Here is a 22,935-nt window from a genome sequence, read left to right as displayed (position 1 = left end):
GTCTCAGGGTCTTGTTGGGAAGCGGGTTCGACTCCCAAGTTCCCCCTATGTACAAGTTGTCTGCCTGACTTCTCCTGGTTCCAAATTCCATCTTGTCAGAGTGATCCTCCTTGACCCCTTTTCAAGCCACAAACGTGCCCCTCACCCCCCCATCTCCCCTCCCCCTTCACAGCTTTGTTTTCCCCTCACAATTTTTTGCCATCTGAAAGGCTCGCATATACATGTATTTAATGAATTTCTTTATCTGTCAAGAGTGTCAGGCAGGGACGTCAGAGATTTTGTCATTTTGTTCCCTGCCGTGCCATAGAAAGCCTGGTACACAGTAGGCGTTGTATAAATGATTGCAGGAAGAACGAATGGCCTGTCCCCAAAGCTACCTGTTCCTCATTGAGACCCTGGGGCACCAAGGTTGGGGGCCGGCTTCCCAGGGAGTCACCACGAGGCTGTGCCTCTGTGTCCCCATCTGTGCAGTGGGTGGGGATGGCCAGACTTAGGGTGCTGTGCAAGTGATACCACCGCCCCCCCCACCTGTACACATGCACAGAAGCACTTGAAACTGTAGGTGCTACCAGGGCTGGTTTTTGGGGTTTTGTTTTTTTAAAATAAAAGATCATTACTGGAATTCTGATGACTGCTTCTAATTGGCCCACAGAAGGGGGAGGGGGAGGGTGCCAGGGCCAGCGTCAGAGGCCCAGGGAGGACGAGGTCCACCCCTTCTCCAGAATGAGGAAGGAGGCCCAGACCCAGACTGCAGCTGGCCGGGCCTTCCCTCACCGCCCCGCCCTCCCCGGGGGCGCCCACCTCACCTCGCCCTCTGCTGCCGTCAACCTGTCGGGCCCGGCCGGGCAGGTCTGGGGATGGGCGGGGAGCCCTGAGCCCGCATCTCCTCTCCTCCTCTTCTTCCTGGACTTGGCATAAAGGCCTCTCTGAGCTGGGAGCTGGGCTGCCGGGCACTCGAGGCCAAGAAGCTGGGGGTCCCTTGGGGGGGCGACCCCCACAACAAGGGGAACCATCCACGCCGGCTGCCGGGAGTCCCACCCAGAGCGGCCCCGGGCGGGGTGCCCTTCCCCAGGGGCAGGGGCGATGCCGAGGCCGCCTCGTGCCCGCTGAGGCCTGCATCATGGCCCGGTCGCTGACCTGGCGCTGCTGCCCCTGGTGCCTGACCGAAGATGAGAAGTCGGCAGTCCGGATCGACCAGGAAATCAATAAGATCCTCCTGGAGCAGAAGAAGCGGGACCGTGGGGAGCTGAAGCTGCTGCTGCTCGGTGAGTCTGGGGCTCTCGCCACACCCGGGCGGGTAACTCCTGGGAGCCCACTTTCGGGATGAGTAGACTGAGGCCCACTTCCTCATCCCAAGGGGTGAGCTGTGGGCTGGTCCCCTGGCCTGGACTCCTGCGGAGCATCTGGCGGAGCACAGGTGGTACTTGCCGGGCAGGCCCAGCTCCCACTGTAAGCTCAGGGGAAGGCAGTGAGCTCAGGTCTGCAGCCACCCAGGCCCAGGAACCTCCTGCCTTGCCCTCTGACTCCAGAGCGTCCAGGACCCTCCAGTCTCTCTGGAAGGCTTGACCTGTGGGCAGAGCACTTCCAAGTGCCTCTGATTGATTGATTGGTTCATTCATTTAAGATGTACTGAGTAATTCCTGGAGACACAGCAACAGAGGACAAGGAGCCGTCCCTGCCTTCAGCGATTTCAGCTTCCGGTGAGGGAGACAGCCGTTAAGGCCTTAAACGAACATGCAGAGAAAATAATTTCCGGCGGGAAGAAGAATAGGAGGAAAATAGAACACAGTGAGGGAGTAGGGGTGACGCAGGGGTGGTGGATTGGAAGTCTCTGAGGTTGTGACCTTTGAGACCTCACATCTTATCGTCTACATGGGTCCACTCCCCCAGCCATCTTGCCCTGCGAGTGGCCCCACTGGCCTAACCCCAGGGACTTCAACCTTGGAGGGTCCTCTGGGAGTGCCTGAGTCCTGGAGGTGTGGTTGCAAAGGTCCTGGGTATCCTCAAGTCCCATTTGCCTGCCCCCAGGAGCAAAGAGCTTGGTCATCTGAATGGTCACCTTCTCTCTTCTCCTGCTCAGTAGGAAAGGGCAGCCCTGAGCAGCAGAGAGAGAGGGCAGGGGGCACAGGACCCCAGCGAAGCTGTCTGAGCTTGGAAGGTTTTCATTAAGAGTTTAACTTCTTTGAAAAAAAAAAAAAAAAGAATTTAATTTCTTTGGAGTTCCTGTTGTGGTGCAGCGGAAATTAATCTGACTAGAAACGATGAAGTTGTGGATTTGATCCTTGGCTTTGCACGGTGGGTTAAGAATCCAGCAGTGCCATGAACTGTGGTGTAGCTCCGATTTGACTCCTAGCCTGGGAACCCCCATATGCCGCGAGTGCGGCCCTAAAATTACAAAAGACCAAAAAAAAAAAAAGAATTTAATTTCTTTAACAGCTATCTCTATTCACTTTCTTTAATCGCTAGGCTATCATTACATTGATAGTATATATGATATATTATTTACTCTTTTTAAATAAATAGGGCTATTTAGGCTATTTCTTCCTGAGTGAGCTTTGGTTATTTGTATCTTCCAAAGAATTTGTCTATTTCTTCAAAGTTGTCAGATTTACAGGTGTGTTTATAACATTCCCTTGTTATCTCCTTTCATGTCTGTAGGATTTGTAATGATGTCTCCTTTTTCATTCTTTGTCTTTGATCCTTTTTCTTGACCTGTAGGGCTGGGGGATCTGTCAGTGTTAGTGATCTCTCCTTGCACATCTCAAATTCCTTTAACTGCACCTCAGGGCCTTGGCACTTGCCATTCTCCCCACCAAGGGCTCTCAGCCTCCCTCATGCCTTTGCTCTGCCAAGTGCTCTCAATCTTCTCCCTCAAGGCAGGTCTCAGCTTAAGTGTCACTTCCTCAGAGAAATCTTCCCTAATTTCCCTACCTTTAAAGTTGGCTCCATCCTTCTTCCTCTGCCTGATTTTTCTTCATAGCACTCTCTCAATGATATCCTTTCCGTTGTCTTTTTGGTTTCTTGTTTATTGTCTGTTTCTCCAGTTACACAGGGATGGGTACCATGTCCATCTTATTCACTCCTGTAGCCCCATTTTCTAGTACAGGAGTACAGTAAACTTGACATAGAGCAGATATCCGATGCATGCTTATAAGTGAATGAATGAATGAATCCTGTTTCAGGGGTGATTTTCCCCAGAGCTGTACCATGTCTTCTCGGAACTAGGAAAGCCCCTTGCCCCATCACTCTGACCACTGCACAGCCAGCCCCAAAGCATGAAGCCCCTTCTGCTGTTGTGGGGGAAGGAAGAGGGCAGGGGAGGTTGTTTACGTGCCCAAGTGCTGACAGAGGCCCTGTGGACTGTGATTTCAACCACCCGCATTCAAGCCCTGAGGGCTGGCTCCACACCTGCCCTCCTTAAAAACAGGAATTGAATCCAAAAGTCATTTTTTTTTTCCCCTGGAAGATAGCTGACCCTTTTGAGGAAGAAGGCCAAGGGACCAGGGGTCTGTCCCTGACAGGAAGTGGTCACCATGTTGAGGAGGGAGAGGAGTCAGAATAAAGCAGTTCAAGGAGCCGGCTCTGTCTGTATTAAATGAGGTAGGAATCACTCCTGTCCTCGGATGGGGAAACTGAGGCACAGAGAGGTGAAGCGACTCTCCCAAGATCACACAGCCAGGATTGGAACGTAGAATTCCAGTTCCAAAGTCCATGAGCTTGATCACGCTGTGACTGTGCCTCCACAGAAGCCTAGTGACAGATGGGGAAACCGAGGCCCAGGGAGGTGCAGGATTGCTCTGGGGTCTGCAGCCAGCTTTGAGGAAGAGCTGTGCCCCAGTAGCCCTGTTTCCCAAGAGGGGATGGCAGGGCCGGGGCTGCCATTCCCCTTGAAAGGAGCTGCACGGCATCTCGTGATGCCCAGGCTTTGGCACAGCTCCTGTCCCCTATGAGTTGCCACTTCCTCACCCACCCCCCAGGAGGAAGCAATCACTTCCCGTCTGGACTGTGAGGCTTCACCGGGTGGAAACACCTCTCCACGCAGCCCCCAGCCCCATTTGGAGCATACTAGGATAGGGGTGGCGGAGAGGTTCCCGGATCCTCAGTGGCTCCAGGAGAGTCACAGCTGCAAAGGTGGAGTTTTTCAGACTTCAGGTTGTGACCCGCTCATGAATCACAAAATCCATGTTGTGGGTGGCGACCAGGATTTTTTTTCTTTAATGAAACAGAAGAGAAGAGAGGAAAAAAAAAATTGGTGCTTCACAACAAAATTAACTGTTTCTTGGAGTTCCTGCTGTGGTGCAGTGGGATCGGCAGAGGCTTCAGAGCACTAGGATGTAGGTTTAGTCCCCAACCTGGCACAGTATGTTAAGGATCCAGCATTGCCACAGCTGCAGCTTAGGTTGCAACTGCTGCTTGGATCTGATCCCTGGCCCAGGGACTCTATATGCCACGGGGTGGCCAAAAAAGAAAAAAAAGAAAAAAATTTAACTGTTGCTTGGTGAGACCTTTGTTTGTTCTCCACACTTTTGGGGCAACCCAGAGGGAGGTCCAAGAGTACAGTCCTCTACTGTGGGTCTCACCACTGCTTGGCAGCACCCATGGGAGCTGCTGAGCTTCCGAATGTCTGTAGAAACATCACATTACCTGATATTTTGATGATACCTGACTCAGCCCGCTGGCTGCATCCTATTTTGCTGGCGAAAGATCCTTAAGGGCTTGTGTTTACGTCTCTGCTTCTCTACTAGCTGTGTGACCCTGGGAAGGTCACTTCATCTCTCTGAGCCCCCATGTCACCTCCACGAAGGGGAAAACAGTGCAGATCTTTGTGAGGATGGACCGAGGTCATGCACAGAGGACATTGGCCCAGAGTCTGACAGATGCCACAAGTTAAATCGCACTCGCCAGGATGACAATGATGGTGATGGTGGTTTAGGCTGCACATGGGAAACTTCCCAATATGATCATCAAATAGCCCATGAGCTCTAGACTCAGACAGAACTGGAATGGAGTCCAGTTTGGCCACTCACCAGATGCATGACCCAGCCCATCCGGCACTCAGTTTCCACACATGAAAAGTAGGACCAAGGGCCATTGCTGTCATGGGTTTGGGCGATCTGGTGCATGGGGACCTCCCAGCACACTGGGACGGCGGGGGCGGGAGGGGGCACAACAGCCCTCACAGCCACCTTGTCCATCTCCAAATGGCAGAAGTGCCAGAGACCAGCCCAGGTTTCCCAGGCTGTGGGTTCATCTCACTGCCTGTGATATTCAGGTGTCCCATGGCAGGTAGGAATATTTAGTGAGCTTGTTGTGGCCCTTCCTGCAACCCAAGGGATTCCCAAACCTGAGACCCTACTGAAGTGTTTCTGATTGTGGATCTGTGGGGTGGTGTTTGTGTGTTGTTTGTTAGTTTTTAGGGTATTTTTCTGGCCAGTCCCACAGTATGCAGAAGTTCCCGGGCTGGGAATCGAACTTTTGCCTCTGCAGTGACAACGCAGGATCCTTAACCCACTGAGCCACCAGGGAACTCCTGGAATCATTTTAGATGTACAGAAAAGTGGCAAAGATGGTATGGAGAATTCTTGCATTCCCCTAAACAGTTTCGTCTTCATAGTAACATCTTATATAAGCACCTCAGGCTTGTCACAGCTGAGATATTGTTAATATGGGAACCACACTGTTACATGTCCTTGAACTCGACCATGAACTCGACTTCAGATTTTAATTGTCAATGGTTTTTCCGCCAAGGCCCTTTCTGTTTCAGTCTCCAACGTAGAATCTCACAGGGCGTTTAGGGGTTTTTCCCCCGCTTTCTTAACTTTTCATTTTGAAATACTTTCAGAATTATAGAAAAGTCGCATCTGGCTTCTTCCACAAATAACATTTTACCACATCTTTTATCCTCTTGCTTATTATCTGTCTATCTACGCACACGTATATACACTACATTAGTATATGTGTATATACCTATAATTTACACAGTGCCTAATCGCATCTATAATTAATGTGCTATATATACATTTATATATTTTATACATACATATTTATTTTCCCTGAACTGTTTGCGAGTAAAGTTGCAGCTCTGATACCTTTTTACCTCCTAAAAACTTCAGTGGGTTTGAGTCCCACTAAAAAGCAAAGCCCCCCTGCATGATGATCCAGAGCGGGTGGTGAACCTGCCAGGGTCCTGTCACCTACACATCCTGCCAGCTTTCGTGGCTTCCCCATGTCCTTTAGGGCAAGAGAAAATTGACTATTTTTCCCAGACCTGCGTTCACCACCCTCAGGAGACAGGGAGCCTCCGGGGTGATACAAGAGGCCCCCCCACTTCTGCCGTTTCCCACCCCTGTCCTCCCGCCTGCGCTCCCACCACTCCCAGTTCCTCTTTCTGGCTCCAACCCTGCCACCCCTTCCCTTTTTGCTGTTGATCCCATTTCCTCCTGCACCAGGCCCCTCTCCTGCCCCTGGAAGGATTCTGCACCCATGTCCCCCAGGAACCAGCAGGGTGACAAGATGATGGAGGAGCCTCCTGGGCCAGCACCTCTCATCTGGCTGTCATGTCCATTTCACAGATGACAAAGCTGAGGTGCGGAGAGGGAGATATCAGGGTTCAGACAGCCGGGAGCCAGGGCTTGCTCTTTGAACTTCAGGCCCCTGAGCTCCTGAAGATTCTAGTGTTATTATCACAGACCCAGGGCCAGCTTTGCGCGTGTGTGATCCCAGCAGTCCCACAGCCTCCTGCCCTCAAAAGGGCCTTGTGGTTTCACTGTGCGCTTGGCCCTGTAAATTCTGTAGGACCCCTCCCCCCACTCTGGTCCATCAACAAGGTTGTGTGAATCCTCTCTCCCAAATATCTCGTACCTATGTCCCCTCCTCTCCAGCTCCACGCGGACACCTGAGTCCAGCCTCATCATCCCCTGCCTGGACCAGTACAGTTCCATCTGGCCGGGTCCCCTCTTCCCACCTTGGCTGATCCCACAGTCTGTCCTCCCTGGAGTAGCCACCAGAGGGCACTCGTGAGCACAAGCGTCGGGCCCCGCCTCTCCTTTGCTACAGCCCTCCGGGGAGTCCCTCTGGGTAAAAAAAAAAAAAAAAGAGCCCAAGTCCAAGTCCTCCTCGCCGTCCCCAAAGCCCTGCATGACCTGACCCGTCCTCTCCCTGTCCTCACCTCCTCCCCCTCTCCCCGTCACTCCCTCTGCTCCAGGTACTAGGGTCTCCTCACTGTTCCTCCAACTCACCAGGCCCTGACCCGCCTCAGGGCCTTTGCATATGCTGTGATCACTGCCTGGTGCACCCTTCCTCCAGATCTTGGCATGAGAGCCACCTTCGCCCAACCTTCAGAGCTCAGCCACCAAGAAGCCATCCACAACACTCAGCTGTAGTAGTCAGTCACCATCTATTGATCCTACTGTATTTCATTCATTAAACTTTCTCTACCTGAACTTATTATGGTAAATAATAGTAATAATCACAATTACTGTAAATATGATGATTGGTAATAATACTGAAGAATGTAGCTCTTAGTTAAGTTGAAGCATGCTTTAAGCCAGGGTTTCACAGACTTTTCCTGAAAAGGGCCAGGTAGTAAATGTCTAGCTTTGCAAGCCAGGGGATCTCTCTGACTCCTCAGCTTTGCTGTTGTATACAAACTGGCATGGGTAATGAAATTTTATTTAGGAATGCTGAAACATGGATTATTTATTTATTTATTTATTTTTTAGGGCTGCACCCTTGGTATATGGAAGTCCCCAGGCTACAGGTCAAATCAGAGCTGCAGCTCCTGGCCTATACCACAGCCACAACAATACTGGATCCGAGCCACATCTGAGCTCTACACCACAGCTCATGGCAATGCCAGATCCTTAAACCACTGAGCAAGGCCAAGGATCAAACCCGAGTCCTCACAGATACTGGTTGGGTTCATTACCACTGAGCCACAACGGCAACTCCTGAAACCTGAATTTTTTGTAATTTTCACTTTTCACCAAATAGTGTTCTTTTGATTCCTTTCGGCCATTAAAAAATGCAAAAACTGGAGTTCCCGCTATGGCACAGTGGGTTAGTGATCCGGCTTCTCTCTGTGGAGGCAACCTTGTGATCCCTGATGCAGGAAAGTGGGTTAAGGATCTGGTATTGCTACAGCTGTGGCATAGGTCACAGCTGCAGCTCTGATTCAATCCCTGGCCCAGGAACTCCATATGCTGTGGAGCAGTGAAAAAAGGAAAAAAAAAAAAAAAAAAAAAAAAAGCAAAAACTGTAACCATTAAAAAATGTAGGAGTTCCTGTCATGGCTCAGTGGTTAATGAATCCGACTAGGAACCATGAGGTTGCGGGTTCGATTCCTGGCCTTGCTCAGTGGGTTGAGGATCCGGCGTTGCCGTGAGCTGTGGTGTAGGTTGCAGACACAGCTCAGATCCCTCATAGCTGTGGCTCTGGCGTAGGCCGGCGGCTATAGCTCTGATTCAACCCCTAGCCTGGGAACCTCCATATGCCGAGGGAGCGGCCCTAGAAATGGCAAAAAGACAAAAAAAAAACCAAAAATGTAAAAACTACTTTCATGGTGGCTCATCAGGTTAAGGATCTGGTGTTGTCATTGCGGCATCTCAGGTTGCTGCTGTGGCACGGGTTAGATCCCTGGCCCAGGAATTTCTGCATGCCTCAGGGTGCAGCCAAAAAAAAGGAAAAACTGTAACCATGAAAAGTATTAGAAATGTAAAAACCATGCAAATGGTAAAAACTCGCTGGCCATGCAAAAACAGGCTGGTGGCTGCTTTCTCTGAAGACTGTTTGCTGGCCCTCCTGGGTGCACCTTTTGAGGAACTGGTTGAACCTTCATGTCCACCCAGCAGGCAGGGCCATTTCAAACCACATTTTGGAGTTCCTATCGTGGCTCAGTGGTTGACAAATCTGACTAGCATCCATGAGGACACAGGTTCAATCCCTGGCCTCGCATAGTGGGTTAAGGATCTGGCATTGCCATGAGCTGTGGTGTAGGTCCCAGATGCGGCTCAGGTCCTGCGTCGCTGTGGCTGTGGTATAGACCAGCAGCTGCAGCTCCAATTGGACCCCTAGCGTGGGAACCTCCATATGCTGCGAGTGCGGCTCTAAAAAAGCCCCTCCCCCCAAAAAAAGAACCACGTTTTACAGGTGGGGACACGGAGGCACAGAGCCGTGAAGACGCTCACCCCGGCTCTCTGAGCTGGGATAGGAACCCAGGATTCTGCGGGTAGTGGGGGTCCTCAAGGGCTAAGCTAACCACTGTGTCTCCCCAGGTCCTGGCGAGAGCGGGAAGAGCACGTTCATCAAGCAGATGCGCATCATCCATGGGGCCGGCTACTCAGAGGAGGACCGCAAAAGCTTCCGGCCTCTGGTCTACCAGAACATATTCGTGTCCATGCGGACCATGATTGAGGCCATGGACCGGCTGCAGATCCCCTTCAGCTGGCCTGAGAGCAAGGTGCGTGTCCCAGGGCCTCACCAGGCGGGCAACACACGGGGAGGGGGTCCCTTAGGATTTTGGAGCCAGACTGTGTCCCCCTCACACCCACCCCAGGTCCAGGCCGTGTCCCCTCAAACCCCCAGGACAGAGCCATGTCCCTCGGGACCCCTAAGTCATTGTTAAGAATCACCCCCCACCTGGGTTTCCTGGCATCCTGCTGTGTATTATAGGCAGCACAGACCTAGCACGCCATCATCCCCCCCACATCCTGTGTCCCCTGTGGACCCGCATGATGCCCTGTAGGAGTCCTGAGTCAACACGTGTTTTGTTCAGAAATACTAGTATGGGCTGGTTCCTGATTCCTGCACCACACTCCTGAGGGGAGGGCCTTCTGTGCAGACCCTGCCTTACATCACCCTTCCCTTTGAAAGTTTTATTTTATTGTGTTAGGAACATTCAACCTGAGATCTACCCTCTTAACCAATTTCAAGGGCATGATACAGTATGAGCAACAGCAGATGCAATAACTGTAGGATGTACTCCCCTTGCCTAATGGAAACTCTCCAACTCCCTTCCCCCAGCCCATCCTATCCTCTGTGTCCATGAACTTGTCTATTCTAGATGCCTCCTATAAGTAAGATCATGTAGGATTTGTCCTTCGGTGCCTTGTTTGATGATGTCCTCAAGGTTCATCCACATTGTCTCCTGTAGTGGAATTTCCTTCTTTTTAAAGACTGCAGGAGTTCCCATTTTAGCTTAGTGGTAATGAACCCAACTATTATCCATGAGGATGCAGGTTTGATCCCTGCCCCTAATCGGTGGGTTAAGGATCCGGAGTTGGCATGGGCCATGGCATAAGTCGAAGATGCAGCTTGGATCTGGCGTGGCTGTGGCTGTGGCATAGGCCCGCAGTTGCAGCTCCGATTTGACTTCTAGCTTGGGAACTCCCATATGCCACAGGTTCGGCTCTAAAAAGTAAAAAAAAAAAAATCTGCATAATATTCCATATATATACATATATACCCATTTTATCTTTATTTATCCATTGGTGAACATTTAGGTTTTTTCCATATCTTGGCTATGGTAAATAACGCTGCAAGGAACATGGGAGTGCAGATATCTTTTCTAGATCCTGATTTCAGTTCTTTTGGGTGAATATCCAGGAGTAGAATTGCTGGATCATATAATAGTTCTATTTTTAATTTTGGGGGGAAACTCCACACTGTTTTCCACAGTGACTGTACCAGTTTGCACTCCCCTCTAACAGCATATGAGGGTTTCGATTTCTCCACATCTCTTTTTTTTTTTTTTGTCTATTTGTTATTTCTTGGGCCGCTTCCGCGGCATATGGAGGTTCCCAGGCTAGGGGTCTAATCGGAGCTGTAGCCACCGGCCTACACCAGAGCCACAGCAACGCGGGATCTGAGCCGCGTCTGCAACCTACACCACAGCTCACGGCAACGCCGGATCGTTAACCCACTGAGCAAGGGCAGGGACCGAACCCGCAACCTCATGGTTCCTAGTCGGATTCGTTAACCACTGCACCACGACGGGAACTCCCCATACTGTTTTCTGTAGCGGCTACAGGCCTCCAGGAAACTGTTTGTTTGTTTTGTCTTTTTTTTTTTTATCTTTTTAGGGCTGCACCTATGGCATATGAAGGTTCCCAGGGTAGGAGTCTAATTGGAGCTGTTGCCACCAGCCTACACCACAGCCACAGCCACACCAGATCCTTAACTCACTGAGTGAGGCCAGGGATTGAACCTGCAACCTCATGGTTCCTATTCGGATTCGTTTCCACTGTGCCACAACAGGAACTCCTGTTTATTTTTTTTATAATAGCCATCCTAACAGGAAGGAGGTCATATCACTGTTTTAAAATCTGAAAGCTTCTAATGTGTGAATCTGTGTTGATCCAAAGACTTTGGAAGATCAACTGGAGCCTGGTAGTACCTACCGTCTAGGGCTGATATAAGAATGTGATAACCTAAAAATTCTTAAAGATTTCAAACAGAGCCTGAAATGTAGTATGGGCTCAGAAAGGATTAGTGGGTAGTATGATTCTTTAATCCTCCAAATGACCCATTTCAGCTGGATGCCACCACCCCCACTTTACAGATGAGAAAAAAAGGAGGCTCCAAGAGATAAAGCAATTGGCTCAAGATTTAGTCCACAAGCAGAAGACCAAATATGAGCACCCACTAACCTAACCACCCATCAGCTTTGGTTATGCTACCTTGCTTTATAAAATAACACTTTAATTGAGCTGTAACACACAAGCAAACGAAGATGCAACTGACAGACTTGGGGAATCATTACAAGGCAAACACACACATGTAGCCACTGCAGAGGGAGAGAAGCAAAACGTAGCCAAAGGCTCCTTCCGGAAATCACTACCCTCCAAGGGCAACCCCCCTTGCCTGTTTTTGAACTTCTCATATGTGGAATTTTACAGAATATTCTCTGTGTCTGTTCCGTGCTCCACAGACTGACTGTGACCCCATCTATCTTTTGGGGCATAGTTGTGATTTGTTCGTTTCTAGTATAAGAGAATGCCATGGTGGTGTTTTTTTTTTGGTTTTTTTTTTTTTTTTTTTGCATTTTAGGGCAGCACCCACAGCCTATGGAGGTTCCCGGGCTAGGGGTTGAATTGGAGCTGCAGCTGCTCGGCCTGCGCTGCAGCCACAGCAACACCAGATCTGAGCTGCATCTGCAACCTACACCACAGCTCACAGCAACACCAGATCCTCAACCCACTGAGTGAGGCCAGGGATTGAACCCACAACCTCATGGTTCCTAGTTGGATTCATTTCCACTGTGCCACAATGGGAACTCTGGATTATTTCTGTATTATTCTATGTTGTTGGACATTTAGGTCATCTGCAAATATATTTATGAAAATACATGCATTTCCATTGAATATCTATCTAGAAATAGATTTGGAGCATAAGGGATGTGTAAGAGACACCAAAAGTGTCTTCGGCCACCTCTTTGGTCCTGGGGTCCTAGGTCCTACCAGGACTCCGTTGACTCTCCTATTCCTTTGACACCCCCTCCATCCAACACCCAGACAATAGAGAGGGTCATTGCCTCATAAATGCATGTGCAACACTCATCTACCCACCCAAACACATGCACACACCTACGCAAATGCATACAGAAGCACACATCCATGTGTCTGCAGACTCATACACACACAACACACACCCACAAGCACAACTGCATACACACACATAAATTCAAACACATATACCTACACGTGCACACACAAACCCACCATAAAGATACACACATATGCCCATGGATACATGAAGACGCTTGCCTGCATATACACGTGTGTGCACCCACCCAGGCACACCCGTGCACACTCACAGGCCATCCCAGAGGTCTGAACAACATGCTTCTGCTACAGAGAAAGTACAGGTGGAGCAGAGGTTGCCCTGAGGAAGAAGAGCAAACAGATAGTGACTTACCTCCTGGGAGCCAAAGCCCCATGGCTTATAAAGGGCTGGAGGGGGGCCCCGCGCAGGGTCCCCCAGAACTGGCACTCCCTGCAATGCATACCCCCTGCTGCCCCTCCGTGGACAGTTGCCTGGATGAAAGGGGGCCGAGACATCCAGGGAGGGCAGCCCACCCAGCCAGCTGCTCTGACCCCCTCATCTGTCCCTCCCTCCCCAGCACCACGCCAGCCTGGTCATGAGTCAGGACCCCTACAAAGTGACCACCTTCGAGAAGCGCTACGCCGTGGCCATGCAGTGGCTGTGGAGGGACGCTGGCATCCGTGCCTGTTATGAGCGAAGACGCGAGTTCCATCTGCTCGATTCGGCAGTGTAGTGAGTCTGGGGTCTGCGGGACTGGGAGTGGGGCTGGGGTGTAGAGTGAGGTGGTGCCGAGGCGCAGCCAATGGAGACCCAGTCCCAGGGATCGGCGCCAGCAGAGGGCCCCAGGCTGGCCGGCTCCTGCTGCGGGGGATACTGTGGATGATCTTGCTCCAAGATGATGTCGTACCTAGGGTGACGCTGCTCCCCGGGGTGGCACAGCTCCTGGGGAGCACTGTTCCTGGAATGACATCATTTCTGGGATGACCCTGTTTTTGAGTTGATGGCACATTTTGGGGTGACTGTTCAAGGATGACACTGCCCCAGGGTGACACTGTTCATTATCATGCTGTCCTGGGCATGATGCTGGGTATCTGGTGCTCCCAGGCCATCACTGTTCTTGGGGCAGTGATGCACCTGGGATGACAATTCACCCTTCCCCAGTAAGACTATTCTTGGGGTCAGGCTGCGCTAAGGGTGAAGCTGCTTCTCTCCAATGCTCCCATGGCCTCGGAGAGGTGCATCTGAGCCGTCGGGGGACCCCAGAGATCCCGGCCCCTACCCTGGAGCTCTCCTCCCCCAGCTGGGTCCTCATGGTGTTCTGGGTGGGGGCTCTGAGAGGTGAAGAGACATTGCCAGGCTGGGCCTCAGGGCTTCTGGCTCCACAGCTACCTGTCCAATCTGGAGCGCATCACTGAGGAAGGCTACATCCCCACCGCGCAGGACGTGCTTCGCAGCCGCATGCCCACCACCGGCATCAACGAGTACTGCTTCTCTGTGCAGAAGACCAACCTGCGGTGAGTGCAGTGCCTGGTGGGTGGGGAAGACTCCTGTAGGAGGAGCAAAGGAGCTGGGGTGCTGAGGGATGAGTATGAGCTTCCTAGTCTCAGCCCCTTGGGAGCTGAGGAGGCAAAACTAGACATAGACACTTCCAGCCTCCCATGTAGTCAGGACTGAGAACTGGAGGAGCCTAGACTGAGCCTCTAGATCTCCTGGAGGGGAGGTTTTCCTGGAGGAGGGGCCGTTGGTATTAGAGCATTGAAGAATGACTAGGAGTTCACTAGTTTAGAGGGTGATGGGAAGGAGGAAGCAAAGACTGTGGTCAGGGCTAGACCCAAGGGATTAATTCTGGGCTGGGGAAGCTCAGAGGGTGACTCCTGTAGTTGCCAATGAGGTAGTTGCCAATGAGGGGTAAGGTTGGCAGTCAGGAAATGCAGGATGAGGCAGGGGCCATGGTTCAGTCTGAGAGTATTGGGAAGGGCCAGCAGTGGCCATGGGGATGGAAATGAGAGTATGGTGCAAGAACTGTTTCTGGTGTAGAATGGGCAGGACCAGAGAAGCATGGAAATTAGAGTGGGGAGTCACAAATGACTCCCTATGAGGTCCCCATCAAGATGGCAGAGCAGATGGTGGACCATCATGGTGGCAGTGGGGTGGGAAGTGTTGGATAAGACAGTGAAGTCATTTGGGGCAGGTTTGGTTTGAGGGGTCCAGGGCATCTGGGGGCTGGCAGGATGCACACAGGCCTGAGCTGGAAGACAGAAGTGCGGGTGGCCAGTGCAGCAAAGGGTGGTCCAGGTAGAGTGAGGGCCAGTGTTAAAGGTCAAGGAGAGGTCAGGAAGAATGCAGCAAGAGAAGCAACTTCTGGAAGTTCCCTTCGTGGTGCAGCAGAAGTGAATCCAACTAGGAATCATGAGGTTGCAGATTCGATCCCTGGCCTTGCTCGGTAGGTTAAGGATCTGGCGTTGCTGTGAGCTGTGGTATGGGTTGCAGACATGGCTCGGATCCCACATTGCTTGGCTGTGGCATAGGCCAGCAGCTACAGCTCCAATTGGACCCCTAAGCTGGGAACCTCCATACCCTGCGAGTTCGACCCTAAAAAGCAAAAAAACAAAAAAAAAGGAGAGTGAGAGAAGCAACTTCTGGAATTGGCATTTAGAGACTCTTCAGTGACTTTATCAAGAGGATAGCAGGGAGCTGTGGAGGGTGCAAGATGATGCCTAAGACCCTCCAGGGTTCAACATACCCATGTTGATCCCTTATTTGCCTGAATGCCCACCCCACCCTCCATGCTGTTCTGGCCTCCACAGTAGTCTTTACCAGGGAGGTTTATAATTTATCTGTTTGCCTTGGGTCTCCTCCACTAGATGGAGAGCCCCTCAAAGTGAGGGCTGCATTTGATTCTCCTGCTTCATTAGTGATGATCAGCTGAAGGTCAGAGTGGAAGTTTGTAAATGTGAGTGGATGGTTGGAAAGATGGAAGGGTGGATGGATGGATGGATTGATGGATGGGTGAATGGGTGGATGGATTGGCGAGTGGATGAGTGATTGGATGGGTATATGGTTGGATGGGTGTATGTATAGATAGATCATTGGGTTGATATATGGGTGGGTGGATTGAGTGAACGGGTGGGTGGATGGATGGATGAGTAAATGGATAGGTGGATTGGTGGGTGGGTGGATGGATGGATGGATGGATAGATGGATCAATGAATGGATAAATGGGTGAGTGGATGGGTGTATTTATGTATGTATGTATGTATGTATGTATAGGTAGGTAGATAGATGATAGATCAATAGATGGATGGATGAGTGAATGGATGAGTTATTGGATGTGTAGATGGATGGGTGGATGGGTGGATGTATGTACATGTGTATGCATGTATGTATTATGTATATATTTATAGATGGATGGATGAGTAAATGGGTGGGTGGATAGATGGATCAATGGGTGAGTGGATGGGTTTTATATGTATATGTATGTATAGATAGATGGATAGATAGATCAATAGGTGGATAGATGGATGGATGAGTGAATGGATGAGTGAGTGGATGGGTAGGTGGATGGATGAGTATATGGATACATAGATAGATAGATAGATAGATAGATAGATAGATAGATAGATAGATAGATAGATAGATAGATAGATGGGTGACTGAGTGGGTGGTTGGATGGATGAATGAATAGATAGATGAGTTGGTGAATTGGTAAAAGATTAGAAGTGAAAGTAGCAGTTGGGGAAATTCAGAGGGAAGGCTGGCTGAGGAGGGGATTTTCAGGTTGGGAAACTTGCGTATGTTCTTAGGCCAAAGGTGAAAGCTCAGAGGAAACCGAGACTCCAAGCCGGGAGGCTTCAGGTAGCATACCCCCCACCTGTCTTGGTCTCCAGAACCCCACTTTCAACCACTGTCCCTCCATCTCACTCTGGATATGGGATTTGAGGGGGGTCTGAAGATCCAGTGTCGGGAATCAGGAGTCACAAGCACCAACCTAGGTTTTCCTCCCATAGACCAGGGCAAGTCTCTTCTTGCTCTGAGGCTTCTGGCATTTCCTGCCGGCTGCCTGAGTAATGGTCGCATCCCCGCGGAAATGACGCAGGGCTTCTTATCAGTAACCCACATTTCTTAGAAGAGAGAACAGGAAGGCGGGAGGGCTCTGGCTGTTGTTGTGGTGGGGGGGTGGAGGAGGGCCCTCCATACACAGAGAGATGGTGTTTACCCATCTGTGTGGCCACTGGATACTCCCATGGTCCACCAGAACATAGCTGATGGAGAAACTGAGTTCTGGAGACATTCTGCAGTTTTCCGCAGGTCAACCAAGACGGCTCCAGGGCAGACTGAGGATGGGTCCAACCAGCTGGCCCAGTGCAGCAGAAGCTTGGGAAAGTCCCCTCTCCTCTGTACACCTCAGTTTCCTCCTCTGTAAAATGGGCACAATAGTGCTACCTGCCACATGTGGGAAAATGCAGTAACACACAAAGCGGCTGCTATTCATTCTTGCTGCTCTTAATCTTTATCATGGCATGTCCCAGCCATGACTGGGGTCCAGGTGCCTCATCACGGGGTCCCAGTTAGGCCTGAGCTCTGAAAGGGGGTGGTTCTGGTAGGATCGTGGATGTTGGCGGCCAGAAGTCAGAACGCAAGAAGTGGATCCACTGCTTCGAGAATGTGATCGCCCTCATCTACCTAGCCTCTCTGAGTGAATACGACCAGTGTCTGGAGGAAAACAACCAAGAGGTGAGAGGCCATGGGGGATTTCGGGGCACTGTCTCCTCCACTCTTCCTACCTCTCCTCCTTGGCCCAGGGTCCTGCAGAGGAGCAAGAAGCCCCACTGCCACTCTAGAGTGGGCCTTTGTGTGTCTGGCGCAGCTTTGAGCTTCACCATCCACTCTTTTGTGGTCAGACCCTTGAACCCCAACACACAGATCCACAAGCATGTGTGACACCAGGACCCTGGACACACACACACACACACACACAATTGGACACTCAAGCCCCAAGATGTCCACTCCCCCATGTCTAAAGCACAGCATAAGCTGTCCTGGGAATGTGGGTCAGGGACAGGGACAGTGCTGTGGGGACGAGGACAGTGTCGTGCTTTTTATTCAGAAAGGCTGGGGTCACTCTTTTGTGGACTCTGCTCCTAATTAACACCCAGCATGAAGGTTGGGCACATCATTATCTCTGACATATGCACTTTTTGGGGTTAAAGTTTCACATAGTTTCAGGATCCAAGGGTCGGATATTATAATTTTGACTTTCAGATAGAATCAACCTGAGGTTAGTCTGACACAGATCTTGCTCAAGTCCAGCCACAGGAGTTGTCCCAGTTTGTTAGGGCTGCCGTGATGAAGTAGCACAAACTCAGAGGCAAGGTGGTATTAGGGGGGGGCGGGGAGGGGCAGAGCTGAAATGGCAGAAGCTTATTGTTTCATAGTCCTGGAAGCCAGAAGTCCCAGGTCAAGGTGTCTACAGGGTTGGTTCCTCCTGAACCTATGAAGGAGGCTCTCTCCCAGCTTCTGGTGGCCGCTGGCAATCTGTGGTGTCCCTTGGTTTGTAGACACATCACCCTATTTCTGCCTCCATCTTCACCTGGGTATCTCCTTGTGTCCTAATTTCCCCTTTTTATAAGGACATCGATCATTAGACTTGGCGCCCATCCTCCTCCAGGGTGACTGCTTCTTAACTAATTACATCTTCAAAGACCCTGAAGATGTTTCATTCTGAAGTTCCAGATGGACATGAATTTGGGGCGGGGGAGACACTAGCCAAACCAGTAAAGGCACAAAAACCATCCCAGGCATACACAGGCAGCTGGCCACACCACCCTCAGACCCAGCTGAGTGGGAATTGGGAGGCCTCAAGCTGCTAGATGGGAGAGGGGTCCTGTTTGAGCCAAGCTGGCTGTCTGGATCAATGACCTGCCTGTGCCTCCCAACCCAGAACCGAATGAAGGAAAGCCTGGCCCTGTTCGGCACCATCTTGGAACTGCCCTGGTTCAAAAGCACTTCTGTCATCCTCTTCCTCAACAAAACCGACATCCTGGAGGAGAAGATCCCCACCTCCCACCTGGCTACCTACTTCCCCAGTTTCCAGGGTGAGTGGTTCTAGAACTTTCCCTCCCCTTCACTTGCTCCAAAGCAGCTCCCAAGAGAGATGCTGGTCCAGGCCCTACCCCAGCCTGGAGTCAGTGGAGTTTCAAATCCCATTGGACAGACAGACCTGAGTTGCAGACCTAGCTCCTTCTGCTGCCCAACCTCTCCGAGTCTCAGCTTCCCCCACACTGTAGAATGGGGAGAAAATAACAGAAGGCTACATGCTCGATGCTGAAAACAGTGGGATTTTTTTCCCCCTACAGTTCAGGAAGCTGGAAGTCTGAAATCAAGGTGTCAGCAGGGTTGGTTCCTTCTGGAGGGTGTGAGGGAGAATCTGTCCCAGGCCTCTCGCCTAACTTCTGCTGGTTGCCTGCACTTCTTTAGCATTCCTCGACTTATAGATGGATTACTCCAATCTCTGCCTCTGCCATCACACGGCTTCCTCTGTCTCTGGTTGTCTCATCTTCTTATAAGGACACCAGTCATTGGATGTAAGGCCCATCCTCATCTAGTATGATCTCATTTCAACTTAATTAATTATTCATCTTAACTCAACTAATTACATATGCAAGACCCCTATTTCCACAGAAGGCCATATTCTGAGGTCCTGAGTGGACATGAATTGGGGGGGGCACTATTCTTCCTAATACATAATCAACCATGGTAAATGAAGCCCTGAGGGTGAGCTTGGCATGTAAGTTTTGGTGATGTCACCAGGGTGTGACCCTTGGTCTGTCAGAACCTACGTGGCGAACCCTAGTTAATCATACCCACAAGACTTGGGGTCTGGCATCAGATGTCAATTCCATGATGGTGGCCTGGACACCCTTCATGGCCTTCCCACACCACCCCCTCGGTAGTGCTTGGAGTGGGACCAGGCCTTGGAGAGTCTGGGAACAGGAATAAAGGGGATAGTTTTGAGGAGGGTTTGTTTTCCTTCGGGTCAAAAGGAACCCACATAACTCATCCTTTTCTCCCAGATGCAGAGGCTGGAGCACTCTTTGCTCATCTCTCGTTCTTGGCCTTATAGTCATGACAAGAATGATAAACCAATAATCGCTAAACCTTCTAACACTGATGGAAGCACCCTCTTGTATTGACTTGTTTAATCCTCATTAAAAATTCCTATTTGGTAGCACTCATTCTTCTTACCACTACAGCGACGGGAAACAGAGGCTCAGAAAGGTACAATCATTTGCCAAAAGTCACACAGCCAGGGAGTGGCAGGGGCAGGATTCCAACCCAGTTTGTCTGGATTCAGAGCTGGCTGGCCTTAACCACTATGCAAACCTGCCTTTCTGAAAGACTGATGATAGCACATATTCATTAAGCCTTGTGATTATTGAGCTCGGAGCACTAGACATGATTATGTTACGTCCTCGGGGAGGCCTGGGCCCGTTATGAGTCCTATTTTACAAATGAGGAAACTAAAGCTCACAGAGGTTATGTGGGTTAACATATAAGGTAACCCCACCAGTAAGTAGCAGGGCCAGGTCTTGAGCTCCAAAAGCCCTTAACTCACTCACATTATACGTACAAATGAGAGATGGGTGTGTGGCGGGGTGAATCCTACGTGTGCCTCATCAGGATGGCCATTCCTCCTCTTCTCTTGGCTTTGGTTTCCTCATATACACCTCCCCAAGATGTCTTTCTCTGCAGCTTTGGATTCCCATAGCCCCAGCTCAAACCCAGCCAAATGGGAGGGCCTCTTCTCAACACAGTTCTGCTCAAAGTCCCAGAGACCAGTCTTACTGGTCCTTTCCAGGTCGTGTGACCCCACCGAGCCCACCCTTGATGCTCCTATTGGCTGGGCCTGAGCCATGTGACCAGCTAGAAAGGCAAAAGATGGCGGCGACCTGCGTTGGAGGTTGGGGGAGAGGAAACCTGGTGGGTGGGCCCTGCAACTGTGATGTCGCCCATACTGGGAACAGGATCTTCAGAGTGGGCACTGGTTCCGGGAGGGAGGATCTCTCGCTTGCCCCACGAGTCACCGCGTTCCCTGACTGCCCCCACCCCTGCCCCCAGGCCCGAAGCAGGACGCGGAGGCAGCCAAGAGGTTCATTCTGGACATGTACACCAGGATGTACGCCGGCTGCGTGGATGGCGCGGATGGAGGCAGGAAAGGCCCGCGCTCCCGCCGCCTCTTCAGCCACTACACGTGTGCCACGGACACACAGAATATCCGCAAGGTCTTCAAGGACGTGCGGGACTCGGTCCTGGCCCGCTACCTGGATGAGATCAATCTGCTGTGACCCAGGCCTGCCGCCCCAGGCCCGCGCGTGGCAGGTGTAACCTGCGGGCTGTGGGCGCGGGATGGGCCGGCGCTCAGCAAGCCCAGGTACCTCTTGTCGTTCCAAGCCCAGGTGCGGAAGGGCCACAAGTGAGTCGGGGTGGAAGGCCAGTTACCACCCCCTCTCATCTCCGCCCCTCACCAGGACAGCCCCTGGATCCTTCTTCCCTTGACTCAGTTTACCTCCTTGGGGAGGGAGCACAATGGCCGTTTGGGAGACCAGGGTGCAGGAAAAGGTGAAAAGAGGAGGGGAATCCTGGACTGGGGGGGAAGGGGCCCTCTTAGGACCCCCACCTCCAGGTATTTCCCCTCTTGAGCAGGGGTCTGGGACCCTTTTGTGGGTGATGCACCAGCCCCTGGATTGGGGGGAGTGGTCTTTCATGCCCAGGGATGCGGACTCCGGCGCCCCCTAGCGGACAGGATCTGGTAGTCTCCCAACCGAGGTCCGGGACTTCCGTTTTCTTAAGAGGAAGAAAACACTGTCCCAGGAATGGGTCCCGCCCCAGTCTGCGGACGAGGGAAACCGAGGCACACAGGCATCTCCTCTCCTTCCCAGGCTGGGGCCCGGCGCGCTGCATCTTGCAACTTTCTGTATTTATTCCCTCATCTGCGGGGCCCCTTGCAAGGGTGAACATTAAAGAAATGACATTCTGGAGACCTATGATTTCTTAGGGGTGTCCTGTTTATACCCACTACGTCCCCGCCCCACGCGGTCCCTTCTTAGGTCGCTTATCCCGGGTAGGGGTAGCAACATAGTGAAGGGAGAAAAAGTTCTTGTCCACCCCTTCGTGCGAGGCGGCACAGCACACATAGCTGTGCAGGACTGTATGCACTTTGCCCCGAAGGGGAGTCCAACCTCTCTCCCTGGCCCCCGGGGATATCTGAGCCGACCGACCTATCTGAGCCGACCGACCGTCTGTTGCTACTCACACAACAGTCCAGCAGCAGCCACCCCTCACCTCTGATGGAGATGATGGCTCCGTTTACTCCAGATCCTGATTGCCCACCACTCTCAGGGCAACTCCACGTGGCACAAAGCTCCACCACCCACATTTTTCAGATGAGGAAACTGAGGCACAGAGAAACTGAATAATTGGATTAAGGCTACACAACTGGTAGGTGGCCGAGCCAAGATTCTATTATTCATTTAACAGCTGGGTTTTTTTTTTTTTTACACTTTTAAAATAATCAACTTTATTTTTTAAAATAGCCTTAGGTTTACAGAAAAATTGTGACTCCAGAGAGCTGCCTTGTAAAATCACACATGATTCCCCATATTAATATTTTAATTAATATGGTCCTTTTTTAAAAGCAATTAATGAACCGATATTGACACATTATTAACTGAGTCACACTTGATTCAGATTTCCTGTTTTCCCCAAACATCCTTTTTCTGTCCTGGGACACCATCCAGGATCCCACATGACATTTAATCATCAAGTCTCTTAGGCTCCTCTGGGCTGTGATGATTTCTCAGACTTTTCTCGTTTTTGATAACTTTGACAGTTTTGTTTTTGTTTTTTTAGCTTTTTAGGGCTGCACCTGCAGCATATGGAAGTTCCCAGGCTAAGGATCAATTCAGAGCTGGAGCTGCCAACAATGCAGGATCAGAGCCATCTCTGTGACCTACACCACAGCTCACGGCAATGCCGGACCTCCAACCCCCTGAGCTAGGCCAGGGATCAAACCTGCATCCTCATGGATACTAGTGGGATTTGTTTTGCTGAGCCATGACGGGAACTCTAGCTTTGACAGTTTTGAGGAGTCCTGGTCGGCTATCACCCAGGCTGCTGTAGCAAAATACCACAGACAGAGGGGCTTAAAACAACAGAAATATTTTTCCCCATAGTTCTGGGGGCAAAGTCTGAGAATAAAGGGTCATCAGAGCTGCACTCCTCTAAGTCCTAAGTCCTTCCTGCCTCCTCTAGCTTCTGGTGACTCCCCATGTCCTATGCCTTGTTGCCACGTCACTCTGGTCCCTGCCTCTATGTTCACATGGCCGTCTCCTCTTG

General features: G+C 51.1%; 1 protein-coding gene across 2 annotated transcripts; it reads left to right on the top strand.

Moving 5' to 3' along the window:
- Nucleotides 1-705: 705 nt before the first annotated feature.
- Nucleotides 706-21,584, top strand: GNA15 (G protein subunit alpha 15). 2 transcript variants are annotated; one of them, XM_047777574.1, is made up of 7 exons: nucleotides 706-1,265; nucleotides 9,273-9,457; nucleotides 13,118-13,272; nucleotides 13,926-14,054; nucleotides 17,145-17,274; nucleotides 18,482-18,635; nucleotides 19,614-19,768. In XM_047777574.1, the coding sequence occupies exons 1-7, from the start codon at nucleotides 1,121-1,123 to the stop codon at nucleotides 19,661-19,663; spliced, it is 948 nt and encodes a 315-aa protein (XP_047633530.1). In that variant the 5' UTR covers nucleotides 706-1,120; the 3' UTR covers nucleotides 19,664-19,768. The 2 variants fall into 2 exon arrangements, with proteins under 2 accessions (XP_047633530.1, XP_047633529.1); XM_047777573.1 differs by lacking the exon at nucleotides 19,614-19,768 and adding an exon at nucleotides 20,659-21,584 and having other exon boundaries at nucleotides 707-1,265.
- Nucleotides 21,585-22,935: the final 1,351 nt, after the last annotated feature.

This window comes from Phacochoerus africanus, chromosome 4, assembly GCF_016906955.1.
Source record: "Phacochoerus africanus isolate WHEZ1 chromosome 4, ROS_Pafr_v1, whole genome shotgun sequence".
In the NCBI taxonomy this organism is placed as follows: domain Eukaryota; kingdom Metazoa; phylum Chordata; class Mammalia; order Artiodactyla; family Suidae; genus Phacochoerus; species Phacochoerus africanus.
Note: the sequence above shows the minus strand (reverse complement) of the source record. Positions and strands in the feature narration are given on the sequence as shown.